The sequence below is a fragment of the Solanum pennellii genome, chromosome 3, assembly GCF_001406875.1.
Source record: "Solanum pennellii chromosome 3, SPENNV200".
In the NCBI taxonomy this organism is placed as follows: Eukaryota; Viridiplantae; Streptophyta; class Magnoliopsida; order Solanales; family Solanaceae; genus Solanum; species Solanum pennellii.
In genome coordinates this window covers 73,821,337-73,842,387 of record NC_028639.1, presented here as the reverse complement: position 1 = coordinate 73,842,387, position 21,051 = coordinate 73,821,337, and the positions used below count along the sequence as shown (strand labels likewise).

At 33.8% G+C, this 21,051-nt stretch overlaps 2 protein-coding genes across 3 annotated transcripts; both read right to left on the bottom strand.

The window, feature by feature from the left end:
* Positions 1 to 101: 101 nt before the first annotated feature.
* Positions 102 to 7,714, bottom strand: LOC107014983 (protein PAF1 homolog). Its single transcript, XM_015215125.2, has 12 exons — positions 6,337 to 7,714; positions 5,622 to 5,690; positions 4,196 to 4,303; positions 3,921 to 4,104; positions 3,761 to 3,837; positions 3,547 to 3,666; positions 1,575 to 1,680; positions 1,051 to 1,137; positions 894 to 962; positions 721 to 792; positions 495 to 638; positions 102 to 405 (listed from the first exon to the last, which is right to left on the bottom strand). Exons 1-12 carry the CDS (start codon positions 7,248 to 7,250, stop codon positions 259 to 261), a joined length of 2,097 nt encoding a protein of 698 aa, XP_015070611.1. The 5' UTR covers positions 7,251 to 7,714; the 3' UTR covers positions 102 to 258.
* Positions 7,715 to 13,862: 6,148 nt separating this feature from the next.
* On the bottom strand, positions 13,863 to 20,115 carry LOC107012905. 2 transcript variants are annotated; one of them, XM_027915301.1, is made up of 6 exons: positions 20,041 to 20,079; positions 19,868 to 19,936; positions 19,699 to 19,788; positions 14,495 to 14,600; positions 14,337 to 14,360; positions 13,863 to 14,255 (listed from the first exon to the last, which is right to left on the bottom strand). In XM_027915301.1, the coding sequence occupies exons 2-6, from the start codon at positions 19,924 to 19,926 to the stop codon at positions 13,983 to 13,985; spliced, it is 552 nt and encodes a 183-aa protein (XP_027771102.1). In that variant the 5' UTR covers positions 19,927 to 19,936; positions 20,041 to 20,079; the 3' UTR covers positions 13,863 to 13,982. The 2 variants fall into 2 exon arrangements, with proteins under 2 accessions (XP_027771102.1, XP_027771103.1); XM_027915302.1 differs by lacking the exon at positions 14,337 to 14,360 and having other exon boundaries at positions 20,041 to 20,115.
* Between the last annotated feature and the right edge of the window lie 936 nt (positions 20,116 to 21,051).

Below are 21,051 nucleotides of genomic sequence, written 5' to 3'. Positions count from 1 at the left end.
CTTGCCCCGACATGCTATTAAGCTAAAGCACAAACAGATCTCATGTTTAGCCAGTATCCATCCCCTAGCCCGTTTCTAAACACGCACAAGTGCAGCACATGCAAATTACTTGAAAGTTAAATCTTTTCAAAGAGCAAAATTCCTATATGGTACAAAACATTAATTATTTATGCAATTTCTCTCATGTACCTACCCTTTAATTTTTTTCTCTCTCTTATCTGTTAAATTATCTGATCAGCTTAAATGAATGTGAAGATATCAATCAGACATATAGTACTCGCCACCACTAGATTGATCTTGATCATCATCATGCATATTGTTATGTTGTTCACCAACATCATCTTCATGACTGATTCTTGATCTCTTTGAACTTGAAACATTCCCCTTCAAAGCTGTTGTATAACCCTATGTGGATCCAACAATGTCATAATCAGTTTAGTTGCAAATAGAAAAGGAAAAAATGAATGATGTGAGTCTGGCTAGGCTTTCATTACCCCTTCTTCTTTCAGTTCAATGGCAGCTGCAGTAGGTCTCTTCCTTACTGTGACTCTCGAGGGAACTGGGAAATGCTCGACTTCTTCATTTGATTTTCCCTCTCTAGCTCTCTTTTTTCTCAGAACAAGCTTTGTTGGGAGAGGCTGGATCACATCACATCCACAGTGAGTTTCAAGTTACAGGGGTAAACCACATATCAAGTTTTACAAGTAGAACACAGTTTACCATGTAACGGGCCTCTCTTTCCCCAAACGCCACAACATAAGTATTAGGATCATCAGCATCATCACCTCGTACCTGCCAATGGGCACATGAGGGGAAAATTAACACAACTAAGTAATTTATCGATGTACAAAATTGTAGCTAGGTTGACTTCCGCACTCAGAAAAGGTACATACATCCCAGTGATACTCCCGAACCCAAGAGTATGAGATATCCTCACTTTCATCATACATATCCTTCGATAGCTGTCACAATCCATGAAAAGCAACATAATATCATTAAATAAGATTGATGCCCTTGAACCAACCTTCCAATTAAACTATGAAATTTCACCTCATTCGGCGCAGGGACCATATATGCCAGAAATTTGTCAGGTTTATCGGCATCTGAGCTTGTAGCCACGAAGCTTTTCATAACGGCCTGCAAGGTGTATTGCAAATCAACATTCATGTTCATTAAGATATAATCCAAACATCATGGTATCACGGAGATCCAAGGGTAAATAGAAGATGATCCATGCCAGTGACAGACAAATAATAATGTCCGGGGACTAGAAGAATTTCTATATCAACACTCTGGCAAAGGCCCTCAACCCAATTAAAATTTGGATTGAACATTCTCGCTTTGGTTAATGATGTTGGACAAGGAGCTAATTGCAAAATGATTCTAGATGTAAGTTTGGAGAAGATGAATATGGGGTTTTAGTTTTCATATGAAAAGTCTGACTTTGCCAATCTTTCTTTAACTTAGCAATTGCTCCTTCACATCTACCGACTGAAGAAGTGTTTTCCTTATAGCTTATTAACCTGGAGAAAACATTACAAATTTGGAGAAAGTCATCTAATCAATAATTTCACCTGTGATTCACATGCATCCCGAACAGTTTTATCCAACTTGCTGTAAGTTTCTGAATCAGCAGTTGGAGCACTATCGTAATTCGCAAGCACAAACGGGTCCTTGTACCTGGCAAAGTAACATTATTTGTTCATGTTATCTCCAGTACCAAGATATTGCCATGATCTAATAACTCCGCGAGTTTTATATAAAGAAAAGGGAAAAAAGTGTTGCAAGCAATTATTAATTTATTTCTAGAATCTTTTGCATATGGAAAAGTAATCCAACTTCTTCTGTTATCTTTAGACAAACAAACATTATTTCATTGAGTAGAACGAGAGCAAATGATTCCAGTATATGAGATGCATAAGAAGATAGCAATCTGGTTATCTCCTGTACAATCCCATCCAATCATCTATACAAATGGGATTGTCTTGGGTACTCCAAGAAATTTAAAAAGTAAACCAGAATCAATTGTGTACCTGCCATATATTTCAGAAAAAGTAAAGTAGAACAAGAGACAATGAAGGATACAAAAGTGCCACAAATAGCAAGTGCCAAATCACATATATCAACAACCCAAAATAAATGGATAAAGGATTTGAATGCCTTTTGATTTCGAGTTTCTCATTATTAAGTGACAAGATTCTACATGTTCCCTCTGTCCTTTATGTGGAGTTTGAAAACATGGATTATAAGAAAGACAGAAACATGTGAGTAAAAACATAACTATAAAAATGTCATTAAGGGTGAAATGGAAGTTTTCTGGATGTCCTTTCTGTGGTTTAGAAACAGAATCCAACAGCCATCTATTTCTCATCATTCTGTTACTAGTTTTCTGTGGCGATTTTTTCTTATCATTGTGGGCCTCCAATGGTGCATGCTTTCCAATACCAGTGATCTGCTAAAAAGTTGTAATTGCAATGGGGATGGAGATTGGTTCCTGCTTCTATATGGTGGACAGTTTGAAAAGAAAGAAAATAAGAAATTTTGAAGAAAGAACTAGTTCTTAACAGAATTTTAAGATGAAGTGCTTTCTTCTTTTTCATCTTTGGTGTAATGAAAGTTTGTAGAGGAGGCAGTATCCTTAATAGATCTGATAGGTGCCGTGCAATTGTTAGGATTCATAGTTGGATCTGCTGTCTTTTATCTCTGTATTAATGGTTTTGGCACTTTCCAGTGCCTTCTCCTTTAATACTCAATTTATCATTCTAAAAAAAAAAAAAAAAGGTGAAATGGAAGTTTAAGCTATATTGTTTCTAAATATAGAAAGGTGTCATTATAGTCGACAGAACAAAAAAAGAAAAGAGTACCACATAAAAGGAATAGGGGGATTACTAAATTTCTAACTACTTAATCCTTCTATTTTTTTGAGAATATACCCCAACAAAAAAAAGAAGGAAAACAAAATGTTCATTCTTAACATTAATTGTTAATCAACAATAGATATATGATTTTTTAAACTATATTTAATATTCAGGATCTCTCTCTTTAAGACAGAACCAACGGTAACAAAGTGTACGCCATATGGCCATAGTGCAAGGCACCGCCTATGTATGTGTGTGGGGTGGGTGGGGGGGTGGGGGCAAATTTGGCAATAAAAGTGAACATTGTCCCTAAAAGATATAGCGTATTACTCCACGTAACATGAAATCCTCTTTCAATTCAAAAAATACAGCCAAACAAAACGAAGCTTTTTGGCATTAATAATTGAGATAAATTTTTCCTTGTCCAGACAATCAAAAGGAGAAAAAAAAAAAGACTCAAAGCTGCAATTATAACAAAATGATATATCAACAATAAAAGACGAAACTAGGAAATGTCTGAGCCCTTTGAGCATGCATATTAGAAGACAAAATTAAATACTTTTGGATGACGAGAAAATATAAGGGAAAATGCAATAATTATACAAAATGTTATCTTCTTACATCCCTCCTCTTCAACATGTAGATATTTAACATAAAAGGGGGAAGGCCGAATGAAAGAAAGACTTACCGATCAAAGTCGGGGTAAAGTGGCTGGACTTTGATAGGCTGTAATCTGCGATTGCTCGCATGAATGGGCCGTGACTTGCATGCCTCAAAAGAAGCCTCAATCTCCTGGATTTGTCTATCTCTGAAAACAGGGTTCGAGAAATACAAGATTCAGGTCTCAACTAAGTCTCATTATCTTAGACATGAATAGCATGGACACTGAAAGCAGAAGTAACCTCTTGTTAAGATTCTCCAAGATGTTGCGGCCACCTTTTGTTTCTCGCAATTCTTTAGCTTGCTTTTCAGTAAGAGACTGCAAACGGCATAAACAATTAGTTAAATAACGATTTGCTACTCCTTCAAAAACATTCTTTACAGGCTATGATTAGCAAGAACCTGTTTTGCAGACTCCGTGCTAAGAGGAGAAATGTATTGTGTTTTGACCAGCCAAGAAACACCTTTGTCAGTTGGCCTTTCCTTCTTTTTTATGCCATCTTTCTTGATGGGGGTTATAGGATTGTCATCGCGCAACAACTCCTCATCTTCTGGAGCAAGTGGTATCTTTACACCCTTGGGAGGACTAAGCAAGCCAGCAACAAGGTAAAAACATTAGATAATTTTTCCACTAAAATGTGCCACTTGAAGGAAAGGAGTGAGAGCGTGTAACATACTTGTATACGCTGAGATCAAGAAGGTCAAGTGGAATTCCAAGGTCTGGTTCAACATGTAGTTGAGGTTTGTGCATTTTCTCCAATGAAGTAATGGAGTATTTTGTAAATCTGCACATTTTAATGAATTGCTCTTAGAAAATATGACAACAGTAATGATCTGACAACCACCTGGAGAGTTTCATGTATCAAAAGCTACAAGAAGTGTTTTGTGCTGAAGAAAGGTGGAAAAGATGTCAAGTACCATCACTTTCAAGCTACTCTCTGCCAGCAGTCTCTCTAGTACAATAATTCAGTATATATATATATATATTGCTCACATATAGCCAAAATCCTTCCAAAAGAACTTCCATATGCTGCATCAAAATGCTACCGGAGAACCAATGCAGACTCTTACTCCAAGGATAAGTGGAGATTCAAATGCAAGAAAGACTCAGAAATGAAATCATGATTTACGAATACACAATATTTAAGCAACCTCAGATGAGCTTTCTCAATCTATTAACTACGACCTGCACTTGCCTTGAACAAGAGTTGCTTCCCAAAAGAAAGGACATGGAAAGGGAAGAGAACCACAGGATGAGCTTAACACGCCTACTCTAGTGCAGATGAAGTTAGTAACTACTAAAACAAAAGGTCATTTGTTACCCATAAGTGTTAGTCCTTGCACTCAAACTTTAAATGCTCAACAATGTAAATCAAATAACTGCAATGACTAACGTCTAACATGAGAAATGTAGCAATAACCATAAAAACAATAGTTGATTGGTTAATAGGTAGATAACAATATTATTATTCAAATATTGAAGACCAATCTAGGAAAAATTCATGCCTAGAATGATTTATAGTGAGCACGGCAATGCTGTGCAACAACAACAACAACAACATACGCAGTGAAATCCCACAACTGGGGTCTAGGGATGGTAAAGTGTGTGCAAACCTTACCACTACCCTGTGGAGGGTAGAGAGGCTATTCAACAACTGAAAATCAACAAAGTAGGCAGCTTGATAAAATGGTTTAAGAGAGAGAAGATATAGCTGTGTCCACGTCCCATTCTCACACCAACAGCGACAGCCTAACTACTTCTGGATCAAACTAACCAGAGGTGATGGTTAAAGCACAATTCCAAATTAGGCATATGTAGCAAAACAGCAATCCACGATAAAAATGTTCAAGGGGAAAAACACAAAAGGCTTGTGAGCAGTGCTTGGGAAAGTAGTCTCATTTAACCCTGACAACCTTCACAAAAGGTGCACATTCTAGATGGAATATTTTGTGTAAATATTTTTTGATAAGCCATTTTGTCTACATATAAAGAGCATGATTTGCTTAGTTTTTTCTAGTTTTGTCAGAAGATGCAGTTGCAGTTGAATTGATCATCATAAATACAAGTGAAAGGACCAGCACGATGAAAGCAGAGCCACAAACCGATCTGGGTCTCTTCTTAAAGTCAAAAGCTTTGGTTGCGCTGTCGGATCTGGTAATTCATTTCTGAATCTGCAGAGTACACACAAAAATTACAGAATGCTCAGCAATATTTAATATGTAAAACAACTTGTTTGTCCCATATGATAGCATACCATAGTCTTTTCACAAATAATCCTAACACAGAAAGGAACATTTTCAAAGACATGACATAATAGAAGAGAAGTCATTCAGTAAATAACTAAATACACTTACCATTTGAATAAATGATGTTCATTAAGTTTATCACCAACCTACCCTAGGGAACAAACATCACATGTAAAGTTCACCCTTACAATGACCCAAACTGAAACCACACCAACAAGAACAAATTTGAACAGAACTAGAAGAAAGCACAAACTAAAAAGGATCTCAAAGCATCGCAACAAGATATCATGTGCTATGGGGGTGAATGGCAAGGTTATAGTTGCATGCTTAAAGGGTTATTTATCGTCTCATTACAAGGAAAGTCAAATCATATAATGGTATGTAACATTCCCGAAGTATCCCAAACTAAACATTACTTTCGACCAACCAGTGTGTTTGAAAACTCCAATCTCCAGCAGAGCTGACACTAGAAAATATCAGGTAACTAATCCAACATAGAAATAGAATAATTGGAATATTTAAGGATCAAACAATCACTTGGCTGGTAGTAAATCCAGAACTAATGTCTTACTTTAACTTGCAAAGAAATGTTGTCGGCTTCTTCAACCGGTTTTCTGTCCTCTCTCCACTTAACAAAGGGGTGGTTCTTCTGTCAGCCATATGTGATGCGCTGATCGACCCATGACCCTTCGTACCAGAAGTTAACATTTGGGTTTTCTGCAGAACCTTATTCTGTGATTCTTTCAAATGCTGCCTATTCTTCTCTTCATGCCTTTGCTTTTCTATCTCTCTCTTCTTCCTTGACCTCCTCTCTTCCTCAGTCTCAACCCTTCCTGAAGGAGCATTGGATTTTTTCATTGGCAATGGGGGAACAGAATGGTCTGGCTGTTTAGAACGAGAAGTGTGGTTACCATGCCTTGATTCACGCCAACCAGACTCTCGCCTTTTCTCTGCACTATGCCTGCTTTCATTACGTTGTTTCTGAGGGGGAACTGATGAAGGAGGTGGTGGAGGGGACGGTGGCTGAGAAGGTGGGGGAGGAGGAGGAATAGCAGAAGTTGGAGGAGATGAAGGTGGAGGGGGTGGAGGTGGGGGCTCCAAGGGATGGTTTTGGCTATACTGGGAGTCCTGAGAAGATGGATAATACATTGGAGCAGGAGGGGGAGGAGGCTGCCCAGAAGGTGGTGGGGGAGGTGGATATGAAGAATCCGCAGGAGGCGGAGGCGGAGGTGGATACTGATTTCTGGTGGCAGGAGGTGGAGGAACGTAACCAGGATGCTGATAATTTGAACTCTGGTGTACCTGAGAGTAATTCTGCTGAGTATACGAAGATCCATCATTCACCCCATAACCCCCCCAATTCTGCGAGTACTGACCTCCCCTGGATTGAGACGGCGGTGGCGGAGGGTTCTGATTCTGCGGAGGCGGTGGCGGAGGAACAAAACTCGACTGCGATGATGGAGGAAATGGCCTATACGAAGCCATGGGACACTCAACAACAACTCCTCCAAATGCAAACTAAAACCCTAGAACCACAAAATAAGCTCTACAATTCACAAATCCTCTTTCTCACCACTTCAGATTTACGTATAGCGCACACATACACACACAAAATCAAATCAAAAGAACCCTAATGAAAACAAAACAAATAATTCATTGAATTCAGCATTCTCAAAATCCAAAAACTGGGTAACCTAACCCAATACAATATTGAACCCCTTCTCAATTCTGCAATTCAAATTTGATAATGGAATTCGAATTCGAATCAATAAAATGAAGCAGAAACACAGATAAAACGAATAGCAGTTCAAATTAAACAAGGAATCAATTGGAACATGAAGAGGGAATTTGAGTAGGAGACAAAGTGTTTGTTTAGCTCAGCAAAATTGGCATTTGAGTTAGCATCACCAATCTATAGCCGTCGCCTATGTTTTTGCAACTTTCCCAAAAAAAAAAAAGACCTTTCTTTGACCAAATATAAGAAAAAATTACTCTTTTCTTGTCCAATTCAAATTTTGCACATTATTTAAAAATTAAAAATGACAATTAATATTAATAGTTTACATTATAATATCACTTTCTAGTCGTGAAAAAATAATTTGAAGAATAAGTAACAATCTATTTTTAGAATAGAATAAAAAGAGTAACATCAATTTCCAACGCGACACGAGATTTACATGTTTATTTATTCACAGAGAAGTATTCAGAATTTTGGAATAATAAGTTCATTATTATAAAAAGGCGGATCTATTAGATTTGATATTTAGATTCTTATTACTGAAAACAGTTAAAATTTTGAATTACAGTTAGATTTCTATTAGTGACAACGGTTAGAATTTTAAATTACAGTTAGATTCCTATTAGTGACAACGGTTAGAATTTTAAATTACAGTTAGATTCCTATTAGTGATAACGGTTAGAATTTTAAATTACAGTTTCAAAACTGAAATGCTTAATAAATTAAACCGCCAAAAAATGTTATCAATAACCACCTATAAAAACGTTACTAAATTTTAAAAATAAATATAAAACAATTTAGATATAAAATTCAAATTTCTAATCTCAGTGAGAGGTGCATTCAATCATCGTCGCATTATATGATACATCAAGTGTGAGATCACACATTTATGTTTAACAAAAAATTAAGAAAAATATACAACATTACTATAGATGATTTCAACAGGATGCATGAATTCATATGAACCCGATAATTCCCTCCTGCATACGACTCTGTTTATTCATAATACTAAAAATGGATGTTCGCTTTTACTTGTTCAGTTTAGTAATCAAAAGATATTTTCTCACTTAATTTCTAATTTATCTTTATTATTGATTATAATCAATTTTTTAATGCATTTTTCAAAATATTAAATTTATTTAAAATAGATATTTATTCAATTTTAAAAAAGTTTAATGATTTGAGAAACTTGAGAGCTAGCATAATACAACTATGCTTAAACCATACTATAAATCAAAAAGCTAAAGTTTATTTTGTGGAAAAATTACCCAAATTCCCAACCATATAACACAGGCTAGTTGAGCTTGTTGGGCTAACAGTTGTTGCTAGAAATGAGAGTAATTTTCCTGGATAGTCACTTGAGAAAAATTACCTAAGAATATCACTTATGTTTGTTTTAGGATTATAATATCATTCAATTTTATTTATTTTCCTCAAATTATACTTAACACAAAAAATACATTATCTCACTCCTATTAGGATGCCATGTCACATTATTTATTTATTTATTATTAAAAATTATGCTTTAAACCTATTTAAACGTTAGGTTGCAATATGTTTTTTTTAAAATATTATTTTTTATTTATGTTTTTTGAAAATATTTTGTGTTTTTAGATATGTAAAGATAAATTTTACAAACGGAAAAGGGCCTAAAATACCCTAAAAGTATTGAAAATGGTACAAAATTGCCCTCCATCCACCTATTGACTCTAAAATACCCTTCCCACCCGCCTATTGGGTCCAAAATACCCTTGCCATCCACCTTTTGGTTCAAAATTGACCACTTATTTAACGGTTTTATATTTAAACTATTTAAATATTTTTTTAAATACGTGGCGCTCAACTATTTGTTATAATTTAACTTATTAATATAATTTATAAATCAATCCACTACCCACCCATTACTAATTAAACCCCCTCTAAATTAATAAATCCGTCACATTATTAATACAACAACAGATTAGCTACTGCCAATTGAGTGTTTTTAAAAATTTGAGGCGAAAATATCTATAGAAGTAAATTATCATACATTCAAGTGTCTAAATAAAAAATACCGATAAACCTAAAAGTCTGATTATGTTCATCTTAATTATTCTTACATCTCAATTATGTGATGTTACTTCATAGGTAACTTTTTTTTAAAATAATATATTAAAGGTTTTATAACAAATCATAAATATTTATTAAATTATATTTTTAAAAAGTGCATGAATTAATTCGGAGTATTACTTCTTTACCTTTAATCATAAATTTCTAATTCAATCTTGAAAGAAAGTGTCCTCCTAAACAAGTGGCTCAACCTAAATTTAATTGGGGCTTTGATTCGGACTCGAATAATTTTAAATGTCATTTTCAGGAATCTATAATTTCATCGTGTTTAAGTAGTGTTTATGACGATTTTGATATTATAATTGAATTATTAATTAGGTGAGGTTTAATAAGTAATTAGTGGGTAGTGAGTTGGTTTATAAATTATATTAATAAATTAAATTATAACCAATAGTTCAACGCCAAGTATTTTAAAAAATATTTAAAGAGTTTAATTTTAAAACAATTAAAAAAGTGGTCAATTTTGAATCCAAAGGTGGATGACAAGGGTATTTTGGAGCCAATAGGTGGATGAAAAGGGCATTTTGGAGCCAATAGGTGGATAAAGGGTAATTTTGTACCATTTTCAATACTTCAAGGGTATTTTAGACCCTTTTCCGTTTTAGAAATGAATGAAAAAAAAAGTACCATATTTCTACAACTAACTACTAATGGACTGTTTTAACTATTTTTTAAAATAAGTTTTTTAATTTGTTTATGATAATTATTATTTTCTACAATAAGTTTTTTAAATAATAATTATAGCTTTTTTATGGTGCACTTTTCTTCTCCTATTTAGATAGATATTTCTACATTTCATTTTGTTGGAGGATTCGCTAAAATCAGTGTGATAAATATAAATGACATTATAATTTTTTTATAAAATAATTCAATTTTCAGTTTTCATTTTTTAACCTTAAAAATTGAAATTTGAAGCATTTAAAGATTTTTCATTTTTTTCCCATAATAGCCATTACTGTTTTTATAGAAAAAAAGTAGTTCAACTTCATTTTTTCCTTTAATAATAAATTTAAAAAATGTGACATGACACTCTAGTAGGAGAGTAATAATGTATTTTTTTTGTCAAGTATATTTTGAGAAAAATAGATAAAATTGAATGATATTATACTACTAAAACAAACATAAGTGATTTTTCTAGATAATTTTCCAAACGAAAATTAGTCGTTGAAATGGATTTGTTACATTTTGCTAAGACAGCCCAGTTTGTGACTTTCATATATTTTCTGTGCCTAAATGCTTTTCTTCACCTATCATATCATAACTCATGAGTACCCATAATAAAGGGATAAGTAATTCAAAAAAGAAGAGTCATATGTTAATTCGTGTAAAAATTCTTTAGTCTGTATATATATAAAATTAATGTTTGCATATGGTGTATTATTAATACCATGAATTTGTATGTATTAGTAATGCAAGGAGATTTAATGCATGCATGATATCATAATACACTCTATGGTGTATTACTCACACCTAATTACCCCTCAAAATTATTTTTACATCTTCTCCACTATAATTGTGGAAGATATTTTTATACAAAAATATTGTTATGCAATGCATGATATCTTTAAATCAAACATGCATACAAAATGATCTATGTATAATTAACGCAAGCATAATTAATACAAACATTACCAATTCAATCTATTTAGCATTATTTTTATACTCTACCAAACAACCCCTTCTAGTATGATCACGCTTCCATCTCAATATCCTTTATTTTCACTACTTTGTCTTCTAGATATGCGAGTACTTGGCTGACCAACATTCCACCCCATACAACATAGTTGATTTGATTTGCACTTTATAAAACTTAATTTGAAGTTTTTGTGGGACATTCTTATCACACAAGACACTGGATGTGACCCTCTATTTATTCACCTCGCTCCAATACAATGTGTAACATCAACATCAATCTCCCAATTTCCTTATATTATTGACCCAAGATCTTTGAAATTGTCTCACTTAGATATGACTTGTGTGTCAATCCTCATCGCTACTATATCCGCCAAGCGAGTTACGTCACTAACTCACACTCTAAGCACTTTGTCTAAGCAACTCTATAATACCTTGTACCTTCGGACTATGATTGAATTGTTCTACGCATAGGATTAGACCCGAACCCGATGTATTTGATTGTACCTAGGTGAAAAAGGTCAAGTCTTAAGTGCGGGGAAGTGTGTTGGATGATAAATAGGGGTCATTTGGTTTGAATATAAGTTATAATGAAATTAGATATGATAGGATAAGTTATATTGAAATTAGTTGTGCTGAAATATTTCTTATTAAGTGTTTGATTTGTTGTATTTAAAATAAATATGCATTGCCTAAATTTTAAAACAAGTTGGTTGTTTGCAAAAATACTCTTCACTTACTTAATTTTTTTTTTATATATTTTCTTTATAGGTTTTAGTTATTCATTCTTAAAAAAAATCATCTAACCCATCTTGGTTAGTTTAAATATTTTTGTGTGCACATTTTCTCATAACGGTACCGTGTGTACTTAAAAATAAAATTTTCTTCTTATTTAGCTTAAAAATAGAATTTTCATCTTAAATTTGATAAAGTAAAGAGAATTAATGAGAAATTAAAATATAAATAAACATGAGAATTAGTTAAATAAATTCAAAAATAAAAATTATATTATAAATTCAAAAATAAAAATTATATTTATATTGTGTAATTTTTAATAGAAAAATATGAAGAATTATCATAAAAATAAGGAATCGGGAGGTTGTGACTTGTGAATGTTATTCAAAAGTAGAAATTACATTTATTTAGTGTAATTTTTAATAGAAAAATATGAAAAGTTATCAAAAAGAAAAAAGAAAAAAGAAATAGTGAAGCTTGTGAATGTTATTATATATGATGTTTAAAATGATGTAAATATATACATGGAGGTGAAAAGTGATGTATAAAAAGGGTTTAAAGGGATATCTTTGTCATTTTGGAGAAGTACTATGCCATCAAAGGGGAGGGATAACTTATCTAAGTATTAAGAACCCGTTTGGATTGGCTTAAAAATGAAAGGATGATTTTAAGTCAGCTTTTGACTTCTTTTTGAAGTGTTTGACAAATATAAAAAAATAACTAAAAATAAGTCAAAAATGACTTAAAATAAGTTACGAAGTGTTTGACAAGATAAAAAATGACTTAAAATAAGTCAGAAATCAAAAGTAGGTATTATTATTTTTTGACTTAAAATTTATTTCAGTTTTAACTTTTCATTTTTACTTCAATGCTATTTTTTTAAGTCAATCCAAACGGACTCTAATTATTAATCCCAGAGTAAGTTATCCCAAACTTGCCAATGAAATAACAAATTAAATGGCACTATAATTAATCTCAGGATTACTTGATGTTATCCTTCACACTAGTGCTGACAAAACGAGTCCAATACTTCACAACACCGAACGACCCCTTAATGTCCTAAAGAAACTCTAGCTCAAATTTGGACTAAAAGCTTTGTCACCGATGAAATTTTTCATGAGTCTGAGCAACGTTCAACTTCAAACAAGCATATCTCCTATAATATGAAGAGTTAAGTGGCTCAAAGCCTCGGACCCTATCAAATTTAAGGTATTTGAGTCTAGTTTTTAATGCAAAAAATTGTTCATACTTTGGTATTTGTGCCATATATTATGCCCATTTTACTATTGGACACTATCTTGTTGCACGCCTAAGTTGTCTGCTATTGCACACTGTAAGCAATGCAGTAACCTTATTGTGCACAAGACGTCAATTGTGAGATAACACACATGAAAAAACATTATAATAGCACCTTATGCTCGTGATTCATCATCCCCAAGTCCAAAAATTCCCCTAGAAAGAGAAGCTCTCAAGAATCCTAATTTTTTTCAAGGTTCATCTATCATTCAAGATAAGATTTGGTCATATTAATTTTGATGATTTTCTTCATCTTAACACAAATTATACCTCATATTTGTGCAATCCATAGATTTACAAGAAACTTCTTAAGAACTCAAGTGAAGGATTTTGCAAACCCCTTGCTTTCAAGGGCAAGGGGTTTCGAACTTGAGGCATCCAACATAAGCCCAAATCACTGTGCCACCCCGAAGGATATTTTATTAGTTTCTTTCCTTATTTACATCATCTATAACAACTATTTAATCCCAACTTGAGGAATAATCAATCCCAATATCTTTTCTTCTTCTAATTTCTCAAAACACAAATTGCCAAACCTAATGTGAGAACTGTGAAGAGGGTAAGGGGTAGGAGAGACCACAGAAGAATTATTATCAGTCCAAACAATCATTCGCATATGCAAATTACTTGAAAGTTCAATCTTCCCAAAGAGCGAAATGCTCACATGGTACAATGCATTGTTTATTTATGCAACTTCTCTCATGTACCTACCCTTTCTCTTTTTCTATTTTCTTGCTGAAAATGATCTGATCAGCATAAATAACTGTGAAGGAGTCAATCATGCGTACTGTTCGGTTGTTTGCCAACAACATCTTCATGAGTGATTTTTGTTCATCTCTGACTTCAACCACTTCCCCTTCAAAGTTGTTGTATAACCCCCTAAAAGATAGCAATAATGTCATAATCAAATGTTCGACTTCATTATTTGATTTTGCCTCTTCAGGTATCGTTGTTTGCAGATCAAGCTTTGCTGGAACAGGCTGAATCACATCACATCCACAGTGGGTGTTAAGTTTCAGGCTAAACCACATAAAAAGTTAAACATGTTAACAGAGTTTTACCATGTAATGGGCCACTCCTCGTACCTGCAAATGCGCACATGAGGGAAATATTAATACAACTAAGTAATCAACCAAATTATAAAAGTGCAGCTAAGCTGAGTTCAACACTCAGAAAAGGTACAAATCATAGGGGGTAGGGTCTGGTTGAGAAAATTCACCTGTGATTCATATGCATCACGAACAGTTTTATACAGCTTGTTGTAGGTTTCTGAACCAGCAGTTGGAGCACCATCAAAAGTCGCAAACACAACCGAGTCTTTATACCTGGCAACATAGCATTAGTTGTTCATGTCATCTCCAGCACCAAGATTGTTATGATCTAATGACTCCATGACTTTTTTTAATAAAGAAAAGGGAAAAGTGTCGCAACAATTACTAGTTTATTACCACTCCCGTTCTTGTTGTCTTCTTTTTATAAGGAATGTTATTTCATTGACTAGAAAGAGAGCAAGAGAATTCATGTATACGAGAGATGGTAAGAAAAGATAGCATTCCCAGATGCGTACGAGATTGCTATCTTTTCTTACCATCTCGTATACATGAATTCTCTTGCTCTTTTTCTAGTCAATGAAATGACATTTCTTTTCAAAAGAAGACGGCAGAAACAGGAGTGGTAATAAATTAGTGATTGCTTGTGACAATTTTTCAGAAGACGCATTGGTGGTTGTATTGATTATATAATAAATACAAGTGAGGGAGGACTAGCATTATGGGGGAAAAAAAGGGCAGAATCACATAGCAATCTTGGTCTGTTCTTAATTTCAAAATCTTAAGCCGTGCTGACGGATCTGGAAATTCATTTCTGAATCAGCATAGTACACATGAAATAACAGAACGTTTAGCAATCTCTAATATGTAAAACGAATAGTCTTAATGGACATCAGTAATTCGGATGGTTGATGTATTTGTTGAACAACATGATAAAAAAAAAAAGTCATTCAGAAAATTAAGTAAATACACCAGCCATCTGAATTACTGATGTCAATTAAATTTATCACCAACCCACCCTATGGAATGATCATCTGCATTACGTCTAAAGTTAACCCCAAAATCTATGCTTATCATCATATTGCAAGGTAAATCAAAACATATAGTGGTATATAACATTGTAGATGTATTATAAATTAAAGTGGAACAGAAAATTTAGAATACATCTACAATGTCATCAGCCCAAAATTCTGTTAAAGAAGCAGACATATGTCGTCTTATGATTGTATCTATCAATTACTTATATTCATAGTACTATCAATGAGAAATACAGAAAACGATCAAAATATATTATCTTCCTCTACTCTCTTCTTCCTTTCTCTATTCTCTCCTTCCATTTTCAACAGTCTAGTGACAAGTACATTCACCCTTAAATCTATGCTTATTGTCTAATAGCAAGGTAAATCAAAGCATATCGCGAGCGGTATGTAACATTGTAGATGCATTCTAAATTAAAGATTACTTACGACCAACTAGCATGCTTGAAAACTTAAATCTCCAGTGGAACAGACAATAGATAGAACAATTGGAACATATTAATATGGCTGACAATAAATACAGAATTAACGTCTTACTTCAGCTGCTGCTTCTTCAACAGGTTGCCTGTCATGCCACCACTTGGCAAAGGGGCAATATTTCTGTCTTATCTAATTGACCCATGCCCCTTCCTACCAAAAAATATCAACTTCGCTTTCTCCACAATTCTGTTCTGTGCTTCTCTTATTCTCTGTTTCTGTCTCACTTTTTCGAATTCCTTCTTCTTCCTCAACCTCCTCTCTTCCCTAGTCTCATTGGAATTTTTAACTGGGAATGGAGCTGTTTGTTTAAATCGAACAGTCTCAGAAGGTGGGTGAGAACACAAAGAAGGAGGAAGAAGACAGAATCGTGGCTTAGAAGGTGGAGGAAGGGACGAAGGCGGATACCGATTTATTAGCGGAGAGGACAGTGGCTGAGACGGTTGAGAAAAGACGAATGAGGAGGGGGTGGAGGTGGGCACGATGTCGGAGAGGGTAGAGGAGGAGGAGGAGGAGGAGGATGATGTGGATACAAGGAATCTGGCGGAGGCGGAGGCAGATATGGATGTCTCGACATAGGAGGAGGAGGGATGAATTGGTACAAATATGGCGATCCCTCGTTCAACCGATAACCCTAATTCTGCCTGAACTGAGACATCGATGGTGGTGGCGAACTGTTATGCGGCTTTGTAAATTTCTACCACTTGGTCATTTCCGCTATCGCTGTCGCTGCCGGTGCCGTCGCATAATAATTTGCCACCATCATCGATGTCTCAATTCAGGCAGAATTGGGGTTATCGGGTAAAACAGGGATTGTCATATTCATACCAATTCATCCCTCCTCCTCCAATGTCGAGAAATGCATATCTGCGGCGAACCCACCGCTGAATTCCTTGTATCCATATCCTCCTCCTCCTCTTTCATCTCCTCCTCCACCTCTCTGACACTGTGCCTACTTCCAGCTACTTCTCTTTTGTCTTTTTCTCCATCATCTCGGCCACTGTTCTCTTCGCTGATAAATTGACATCCACCCCCGTCCCTTCCTCCACCTTCTCATCCACGATTCCATCTACTTCCTCCTTCGTATCCTTCCCCACCTTCTCAGACTGTTCGATTTAAACAAACAACTCCATTGCCAGTTAAAAATTCCAACGAGACTAGGAAAGAAAGGAGGATGAGGAAGAAGGAGGAATTTGAAAAATTAAGACATAAACAACGAATAAGGAAGCACAGATTAGAATTGTGGAGAAAACCAAATTGAATTTTTTTGGTATGAAGGGTCATGGGTCAATTAGATTAAACAGAAATATTTTCCCTTTGCGAAGTGATGGCATGACAGGCAACCTATTGAAGAAGCAACAGCTAAAGTAAGACGTAAATTCTGTATTTATTGTTGAATTGAGACATCGATGGTGGTAGAAAATTTCTATGTGACGGCGACGACGGTGAATGGTTTATATGTAGAAGTCTACAATTCACACTTTTTGTTAGATATAGTGTTCTTGGAAGTTGAGTCTCTATAAGTGTCTATGGCTTCCTACTATATCAAACAAAAAGTGTGGGCTTCTAGACTTTTACATCTACGACATTCTCTCCATCATATCACCTGACTTTAGGTTTCTCCGCCACAGCCATCACAGCATAATCTTTGCCAACATTATTGATGTTTCAATTCACACAAAATTATTGTTACCAGTGAATGAAGGATTGTTATATTCGTACCAATACATTTCTCCTATTCCACTGTGAAAGAAATTCATATTTACCACCTTGTCAGCATTGAAAAGTGTATTTGGAAATTACTTGCTCTATTTTTTATTATTATTAGGTTTGAAATACCCAATTTTTTATTTTGAGAACACAGATGTACCATTCTTGATCAATTCCAACACTAGAAAACAACTAGACTAATTTCAATCTCATTTATAATTGATTAATGAATGATTTCACCTAATAACTCGAAAATCTATTTGATACTTTTTTTTTTAATTTTGAAAAAGAGAGTTAACACAGTCAAATTTTAAACCCTAATAATTTGATGAAAATATATTTCAGAAAGACCTATGACATGGTAAGCTGGAAATTTTTGGAGGAAGCACTTATAGGATATGAATTTCCTAAAAGCTCTACATAGTTGGTAATGATATGCGTAACTTCACCATATTTTACCTTAAAAGTAAATGGTGAAGGGCATGAATTTTTTGTAGGCAAAAGAGGTTTACGACAAGGGGATCTAATGTCTCCTCTCGAGTTTGTCCTAGTAATAGAGTATTTGTCGAGGGTCTTAAAGTGCATGAATTACCTGGCTTTCATTTTCATCCAATGTGTAAGCATCTTTAGTTGACTCATTTAATCTTTATCGATGATCTAATGATCTCTTGTAAAGGTGACACTAGTTTTGTGGCTAGAGTGATGGAAGCTTTAACTCATTTTAGTGAAGTAACAAGTTTTGTGGCCAATATAGATAAATCTAACTTGTTTGTAGCCGGAGTAGGCGATAGAAACTTGCGGACAATTGTTAGGAATGACTGGGTTCACTCTAGGACATCTTCCGATGAAATATCTTGGGCTTTTGTTATCCTCTAAGAATTGGAAGAGAGTGGATTTTCAACTTCTTATAGGAAAGATCACTAGCCGAATTAAAACTGGTTATATCTTATGTTGGTAGAATTCAAATTGTGACTACCGTTTTGCTCTCTATATATAGTTTATAGGGGTTGGTGTTCATTCTACCCCAAAGTATTCTCAAGGAGGTTGATAGAATTTGTAGGAACTATCTTTGGGGGAGTAATGAAGAAAGGAGAAAAGTGTCGCATGGGAGAAGATTTGTTGTCCAAAGGAGTTTGGAGGATTGAATGTTAAGGGCTGCAGTAATTGATATGTTGCATCAGTAAGCAAATTATTATGGCGGTTATCTGAAATGAATACATGAGATCTATAGAAGGAATGATGATTCCATTAGGGAACATATTCTGCCTCTAGATTGCAGTTGGTATTTGAAAAAGTTAAATATACTGTCGAACAACAAAAGGAACTGGTATTTACGAGGGAGGTATACTCTAACTTATTCTGTCCAATATTCAATCTCTGCCAGCTACAAAGCAATGCTGGGTGAATTGAACTGGCTAAAGATATATGATGTTATTTGGACTTCTGTAGCACAGCCAAGGTATCAAATGCAATGTTATTAGCAGTACAAGACAAACTACTTACCAAGAAAAGGATGTTATGTTTGAACATTCCTACTAATAATGAGATACATTGTTTATGCCACAACCAAGTGATGAAGACCCAATTGCATCTATTTACCCACTGCACTTGGCTGGGATAAGTGAAAGTTGGTACATGTGAGGTCTGATAGGTACTAGAAAGAATCAAGGGAGAAAATTGGAGGCATATCTATAAAAAAAAAAAGAAGTGGTTGCAATAGTTTGGAGTGTCATAGTTCACCACATTTGGAGGTAAAGAAACTGAAGTTGTATAGAGGCACAATTGTGAATAGTAACATAGTAACTGCATAGATAAAAAACAGAATTTATAGAGAGAATGACATTGTTCAAGGGATATAACTGGCTAATAAAAGTAATATGTTGAGTCAACATTTCTCTATGTAACTATTTTCTTGTTGAGTTGGAGGTTTAAAGAAATAAAACCTTCTTAGAAGGAGGCTATGAATTTAGGTGCTCTATAGATTTAATGGTCCTTTTATTTGTTTATGACATTTACAGTCTACCAAAAAATCCTAATAATTTTTGAAAAACATTGAATTTTTCTTTTTTATCTTTTGTTTTGTTTTATGTTCATGGTAAGTACAAAATATCCATCAATCAATTAATAAAATGAATATGTGCAACTAATACTTATCGAAATCGCCGGAAAAAAGAATCGCCTGTCCATTTCTCAGATCAAAAAGTTGGCAAAAACCATCTGTTTCTGATTCACCTGTTGTCCTGCACTCAAGAATCACAAGAACCTTAAATTAGAGTGAGATTCCAACCTTGGCTAAAAGATAAGATCTGTACGACTAACCTTGTCGAAATCTCATCTATTTCTAAGATCAAAGAGTCGGCAAAAACCTTCGTTTTCATTTCTCCAACACTCAACAACCACAAGAATCATAAGTTAGAATAAGATTTCAACTTTGGCAAAAAAAAAATCAATCAAATCAATTAATCAAATGAATTTGTACCATTGATACTTACCGAAATTGTCAAGTAGAAATCATTGTTATTTCTAGGTTTAAGGAGTCGGCAAAAACCCTCCCCTTCATGATTCTCCTGCACTTGAAAACCACAAGAATATGTTAGAATGAGATTTCAACTCTTCTCAATTAGGGTTATGATAAAATCAATCGAATAACTTACGAAATTGATAGATATGTCATCGAAATAAAATAATTTTGTTGTTCTCTTTTTTTCTTGAATCCTAAGGATGAGCCGGCTGATCCCTAACATTATTTATAAGGAGCTAACCGGTGATTTACCCGATGACACTCATAAAAAATGTGAGTTGAGCGAGAATTATAGGAAAAATACGAAAAAAGTAATTTGTGAAGATATATGAGTCTAACAATGATAATTTGTAAAGAAAAATTTATTTTAAATCACCAAAACGAACAAATTTAAGAGCATAAATTTATAAACATTATACAAAATATAACTTCTTAATATATTATTATCTTTAATTTTTAAATTAACTATCTTTAACTTCATTATTTTTTTAAAAAGAATCATAACTCAAATTTAAATATTCAAAAGAATATAATTTTCTTTTGATTTATTACTTTATATAGAAAACAAATAGATAAACGGAATTGTATTGTTGACATTTATCTATTATATAAAACTTATTTTTACTTGTGAAAATTCTTCATACTTATTATTTTCTTATTAAATTTTAATAGCTTTTACTTTTACTTTTATTTTATTTAAATCATAAAAATGATCAATTCAAAATTTGAATAACTTGACATTTTACTTTGGATTTATGCTATTTTCAGAAAATAAATAAATAAATAATATTGTCACATTTATTAACATTCACTTGTTCTAAGTATTTTCGTATTTGCATATAAATACATTTTTTCTATATCTTTTTTTAAAATTTACTTAGTTTTAACTTTATTATTAATAAAAATTATAAAAAGATTCAACTCAAATTATGATGTTTTACTTTTGATTTCTGACCTTTTTTAGAAAATAAGTATAAAAATT